The 6,904-nt window shown below is 39.1% G+C and overlaps 1 protein-coding gene across 1 annotated transcript in view; it reads left to right on the forward strand.

Moving 5' to 3' along the window:
- PNLIPRP3 (pancreatic lipase related protein 3) overlaps positions 1–1,391 on the forward strand; it is a 41,332-nt gene extending 39,941 nt beyond the window's left edge. Inside the window, exons 11-12 of the mRNA XM_012102992.4 lie at positions 1–168; positions 454–1,391. Coding sequence (XP_011958382.1) covers positions 1–168; positions 454–517 — 232 coding nt within the window. The 3' untranslated portion in view covers positions 518–1,391. The remainder of the gene's footprint in view (positions 169–453) is intronic.
- The last annotated feature ends 5,513 nt before the right edge of the window (positions 1,392–6,904 follow it).

The raw sequence follows: 6,904 nt of genomic DNA on the forward strand, positions 1-6,904 counted from the left end.
TGGAACACTGAAGCCAGGCATGACTTATACAGATTTAATTGATGCAGACATTAACGTTGGAAACATTACAAGCATTGAGTTCATTTGGAAGGAGTATTCATTTGAACATTCTCAGAGTAAGCTGGGAGCAGAAATGGTGATAGATATATCTGGAAAATATGGATATAAGTAAGTCTTACTTTTTCCTTTGCATTTTCAAACACAGTTTAAACTTTGTAAATGACATTTAAAATCTATATATAATTTGAAATTTGCAAATAGTATAAAAATGTGTGCCCCTCAAAAGTTTGCAGTTAAAGAGAAGAAAAATTATTTAGAAGAAATCAATACTGTATTTGTGAGTGTTTATAAAATAGTAACTACTCATTAAATTAGAAGACCTACCTACATTTTCTACCTCACCTACCCTGGAATCATATTAACATTGTCTTTTTTCCCCTTAAAATTTTTCAGATCTGCTTTCTGTAGCCAAAACATCGTAGGACCTAATATTGCCCAGATCCTGAAACCATGCTAATCTCAGATATATCAGATATAATCTTGATGGATTTGCTTAATGGGAGCAGTGGGAAAATTAATCTCCTTCTAGCTGGCATCCAGACCAAACTTGGCCCTTGTAAATCAGATAGAAAGGTATAGTTGCTTTTTTTCTATATAGGATATTTTTCTTATTGAAAAGCTTTTATCTGAACCTTAAAACCAGACTGAGCCCTGGGACGAATACAGTACTGTGACCTATAGGATTCTGGCTTTCAGTGACCAAATAGAGCTGTGTTGCAATTTCTTTGAATTAAGAAGAGGTGCTCCAGGAATGGTGCTATAGACCTGTCAGTGAAAATGAGCCTCTGTCTGATTGAGTGTTTGAAGTACATTCAGAGCATTTCCAGGTGGAATAGCCATTATTCAAAATGGTTTGAAGAATATTTGCTATGTTGTTAAATTTTGCTAAGACAAACTATGTCTATAGCTCATGATGTATAGTAGATGGTAACCCCTTGGGTTGGTACATCTATTGATTAATAATGAAAACTAATGAGAGCATATTAGTATTTTCAAATTGTTCCTTGGTCTTCAGAGTGAGTGAGAGGTAGAAGAGATTTTGGAGCTTATCTGTGATGTTTGCATCAGTAAGTAACAGGTCCTGAGGATCTTCAGCATCTTCTTCTAGAAGCCTCCTATCACAGAATTACTTATCCCTCTGGGCCTTGAAGGTCCCGTTACAAATTTGTATTTATTCTAAGGCAGCATTTCATTTCCAAAGCACTTGATGAATGCTTTGCATTTATAATAACAATATTGTAATTTCCAAATGTATTGTGTTTTCTCTTTTGTTTCAATTTCATCTGATTCAGTTGTCCTCACCCAGTGAAAATAAAAGACTAGCATTTTTATTTGTTCTGTTTTCTGTCACTGTTTTCAGTGTTTAGCACTGCGCTATAAATACTATTGGAAAGAAATAATGACAGATACTCTGCAGGGTATTTCTTGATTCTCCTTGGTGCCTGGCTGCCAACTGAATCTTAAGAAGAGACCCATGGCTGTACATGAGCTTGAGTTGTGGTAGAAAGCAAAGAACAGAGTGGGTTTACTTTCCCATTGAACAAGGAGGAGATAGAAGGTTGAGTGGAGAGCAAGGCGTAGTGGAAGGAGGAAAGATGAGGATGTCCTTAGCACGATCGGGCTGAGCATCCTGCCTCCCAAGTGCCGTATCAGCCCGAGGCCCACGCCAGCCCAGGAACAGGGTGGCCAGGAGCCGCCCCAGCAGGAGGGCCTGACCCCTACTAACTGTGTCACAGCCCCACTACTCCTGAGCAAATTGTCAGTGGAGTCAGCTGCATGGCTCCAGGGGCCAGAAACTTCCCGTGAGAGAGCTGCCCTAAGCCTGCGCTACTCTCTGCTCAGCCTTTCTTCCTTTCAGGAGGGTCTCGCCAGCTGGAAGGAAGAATTATGAGCCAGAATACTGCATTAAACTTTGTGAGTCCTGGTCTGCTTCCTTGTTCAAGGGATCTCTGGGCTGGCTCTTTCTTAGCTTGAAAAGACAAATTGGAGTCAATTAATTTCTGGGATCCCTACTTTAATTAACTATAGAATTTCTGTCCTATTGTTCTTATATCTGTCCCCTTTTCTGCATTATAAGAATGTTGTGAGTATGAAAAGTAGCGCAGGAGCTGGCCAGGCAGATCTGAGAGTTCAGGGTGACAACACTGAAGTGCATTTAGAGCATTTCCAGGTAGAATAGCCATTGTTCAAAATGATTTGAAGAATATTTACTATGTTGTTAAATCTTGCTAAGACAAATTATGTCTATAGCTCATGATGTATAGTAGATGGTAACCCTTTGGGTTGGTCCATCTAATGATTAATAATGAAAACTAATGAGAGCACATTAGTATTTTCAAAGAGTTTCTTGGTCTTCAGAATGAGAGGTAGAAGAGATTTTGTAGCTTTTCTCTGTATATTGCCACCTAGGAAAGCTCTTTTTAAAAAAATTCTTTTTCCCTCTGAGTGCTCTGTGTTACTGTAGAAGGGTATTTGTGGTGAAGACCGTTAGGAAATTCTTCTGCTTCTTGAGCGAACTGCCCTAAGTGCTGAAAAGTGACTTCCCACCCCATTAGTCATCACTTCCTTCACTGCCCATCGCCATCGATCCACACTCCAAACTTGTCATCACATCACCCACAAACACCGCCTCTAACTTTTCTTGGACCACATCTGCTTCCTCTTTAGGCCAATGGAGTGAAGTTCAGATCTTACATGTAATACCATCTCTCCCGCCTACACATCAGTATGAATCTGTAAACAATAAATTTGTTGAACATAACTATAATATCTATTTTATAAAAACTGACAGTAATTTTTAAATGGATTTAAGATTAATTAAAAGAATTAACAATAATTCCTTAATATTATCTTACATTCCAGTTGTTTTTACATTTCCCAGATTGTCTGAAAAAGGTCTTTTGGGCCATTGATTGGTTTAAATTTATATCCATACAAGATCCAAAAATTGCATATGATTAGTATGTCCCTGTCTCTAGTGGTTTTCCCCTCCCCCTTCTTCCACACCAGTTTTTAAATAAACCAAATTACTTGTCCTGTAAAATTTCTCACATTCAACTGATGGGATCCCCTTGATATCTTTTAGTACATTCCTCTCTCCTGTGTATTTCCTATAAACTAGTTACTTAGGTCTGGATACTTGTTGGGATTCAGGGGGGCATTGACCCCTTCCATGCTCATCTGCAGGATAGACACTTTCTGCACCTTACTTACAGCTTTCAAGTTAACTGGTGATCTTTCTTTTTTAAAAAAAAAGTCTTTGTTGAATTTGTTACAGTATTCTTCTGTTTTATGTTTTAGTTTTTTGGCTGCAAGGCATGTGGGATCTTAACTCCCCCACCAGAGATTAAACACCCACCACCTGCATTGAAAGGCGAGGTCTCAACTATTGGACCACCAGGGAAGTCCCTGCTAGTTATCTTTTATTCATTCAAAGGATTATGCCTGTACTAGCACTTCATAGATTTGAAAGGGCTATACCAGTTAGAGTTGTAGGTAAAATAAAACATTGAATGTCTTTGAATTTAGTTGCTAAATGGCAAGGTAAGAGGAGAAAGGTGACTTGAAGGTTTACAAGGGTTTGTGCTCTGGGAGGACTGGAAGAAAGGGGCAAATTGTGTAAAGATCCAGTTACGGAAGAGGCATTGATCTCTGCACTGTGCCTAGGGCTGGAGGAGGTGCATCATAAATGTTTCTGCAGAAGTTAAGGAAAATTCACATAGCTGCTTAAGTTGTGTGTCTGTTTCCCCAGGCTCCTCAGAACAACGTGAATAATAGAAATCACCCTGTGTAAAAGAGCCCTCAAGTTTTGTTGACTCTGCAAGTCTTCAGAACAAGCAGAGCGTTTCAGGAACAGAAGTATAATTTATGCCAAGTTACTGTTTGCCAGCCTTTTAAAATCTAAGCTCATGTTAGATAAACATAAAAATCTCATGTCCCTTCTGGGATCTTTACTCTTCTACTTGGGAAAATCAATTTTTTTTCATATACCCTCTGGCTAAAAAGATTTGGTAAATCTTTGCTTTCTTCAGATTGTGTAATAAAAATAATAGGTGTGTTTGTGTCATGTTGTGTGATTTTTTCCCCCAAATACAAACTTATATTATAATACCAGATGGGCTTCTTGATTTTACACGTGGTTCTCTAGAGTCCTGCTCTAAGTGATTTATACTCAAGAGAGTGGAATGTTTCTACTAGATTTCACTCCAGTATGAGGGAATGTCTGAATGCCTATGTAGACTGGAGCAAAGATTTTTGGTAAATGTTTTCTCACTTGTACAGTCTATTTTTAAAATTTATTTTTATTTATTTTTGGCTATTGCTGGGTCTTCATCGCTGCATGTGGTCTTTCTTTAGTTGCGATGAGTGGGAGCTATTCTCTAGTTGTGCTGAGCACGCTTCTCATCGTGATGGCTTCTCTTATTGTGGAACATGGGTTCTAGGACTGTGGGCTTCAGGAGTTGTGGTGCACGGGCTTAGTTGCTCAGAGGCATGTGGAATCTCTCCAGACCAGGGATCAAACCCCTGTCCCCTTGCATTGGCAGGCAGATTCTTAACCAGTGGACCACCAAGGGAATCCCAGTCTATTTTCAAAGTTTGAGTTTTGCAAACATTTCACCTTTATATAGTCATATATCTTTCTTTTATTCTCATAGGCTTTTTAAAATTCATTCATTTAAAAAACATTTACTGAGTTTCCTTTTATGCACCAAGCATTTTGGCTAAATCGTGAGGTTATTTGAAATATACAAGAGAGCATTGCAAAAGACATAGGAAAATAAATCTTTGATCATAATACATCATGATAAGAACTGTGACTGAAGCAGACACAGAGGTGATAGTGGCCTAGAAAAAAACCAGCTTATTCGACTAATCTCACACCTTCACCCTTCACTCACTGATCTCGTATAAAAGCAATAATGATAAAGACAGAGCAGTAGGTTTTCTTTTCTGAATTCTGTGGTTATCATATCTATTTTTTATAAGTGATTCTATTTTGGAATTTACTGTACTTTATTTTTGCAGTGTCTTTGGTCCTGGAGAAACAGAACTGATATTTCACTCAAACACTTACACATGAATCTATCCATCACAGATCCACTGACTGTCAGCTGTGGCCAGAAGAGCAATAATTTCCTTGAAGGTCCCAGGAAGAGAGAGCAAAGGTCATGCACAGCAGGTTTAGGATGATGCCAACCAGAGCATGACTAGTCTTCTCATCTCAGGCTCCTCTAAGACACCATCCAGTAGTCTTAGTGGAATCAACTGCAGAACAATGCCCATGAGACATGAACACAGATACAGTTATCAAACTTTAATCCATCATTTAGGAATAACCACAGTGAACCTAGGCTTCTCAGATGGCGCTAATGGTAAAGAACCTGCTTGCCAGTGCAGGAGACATGAGAGATGCAGTTTTGATCCCTGGGTCGGGAAGATCCCCTAGAGTAAGAAATGACAACCCACTCCATTATTCTTGCCTGAAGACTCCATGGACAGAGGAGCCTGGCGGGCTAAGGTCCATAGAGATACAGGAGGCAGACATGACTGAAGCGACTTCACATGCACAGCAAGTCTAACATTTAAAATAACTGAAGGCTAGAGATGTATGAATGTATAGAGATGGGTGTTTATGTTAGTTGCTCAGTCATGTCCAACTCTTTGCAACCCCTTAGACTGTGTAGCCTGCCAGGCTCCTCTGTCCATGGAATTCTTCAGGCAAGAATACTGGAGTAGGTAGCCATTCCCTTCTTCAGGGGATCTTCCTGACCCAGGGATTGAACCCAGGTCTCCTGCATTGAAGGCAGATTCTTTACCATCTGAGCCACCAGAGAGACGCGAATGCTACTTTAAAGTAAAGGAAACACCATTTTTTCTGGACTTTTACCTCAAAGAGCATGTGGGCAACAGGTAATGCCTTTGAACCTTGTTCATTTATAAGATGAGACAAGACCCTCAAGCTCTTTGTTTAAATAAGAATTCTATTCCAATCATAACACAACATGCAGGAGTGAGAAAAAAGGAAGTGTTAGTGATTCCCTTCTGGCTTAAAATGAAAAGATATGCACACTTAGAGCTTCTGGAAAGCAGAACAGCATTAAAATTTTATCTCCACAGCCAAATGTTTTTAAGTCAACCAGTCAGATTTAGACCTTTTTCAGGGCAAGGGTTATTTTCACAGGATATAACATCACCATCTAAATTCCAGGTGTTTTACTAACATTTTTATTATACACAAAGCAATTTGCTTTTTCTCTGAAGCTGCAGGAGACAGTACAACATTTTTCCTGTATTATTTGCAAAGGTTTCTTATACCAGCACTTCCAAAGGCTCGTGGGTTTTCAAGGGTAAAAATTGTAGTTCTGTTGGTTATTACAAAAAGAGAGACCGGCCCAAGGAGTTCAAAACACACAATTTGGAGAAAGAAAACTACAGAAAACAAATGGAATACAGGACACATACTGTTTGTACCAACAATGTGGATGATGTTTTCTGAAATCTCAGAAACAGAAGACTATTTTTTTTGAACTTCCAAAATATCTTAAGATTTAATATAGTGAATACAGAGCATGGAATTGTGAATTGGAGGTCTGGTCCTGATTCCAGAATCAATTAACGAAAGAGAACTCAGGCAAACAATTTCATTTTGAGCCCCCATGTGTGTCCACCTTTAAAATGAAGAATATTTATGACTTCTGGGATTACTTTTTCATTCTGAAATCCTTTGGCTAATTAGGTGAGGCTTTACATACACAAAGGCTTCCCTGTGGTTCAGATGGTAAAGAATCTCCCTGCCATGCAGGACACCCACGTTCAATCCCTGGGTTGGGAAGGTCCCCTGCAG

This window comes from Ovis aries, chromosome 22 (genome assembly GCF_016772045.2).
Source record: "Ovis aries strain OAR_USU_Benz2616 breed Rambouillet chromosome 22, ARS-UI_Ramb_v3.0, whole genome shotgun sequence".
Classification (NCBI taxonomy): domain Eukaryota; kingdom Metazoa; phylum Chordata; class Mammalia; order Artiodactyla; family Bovidae; genus Ovis; species Ovis aries.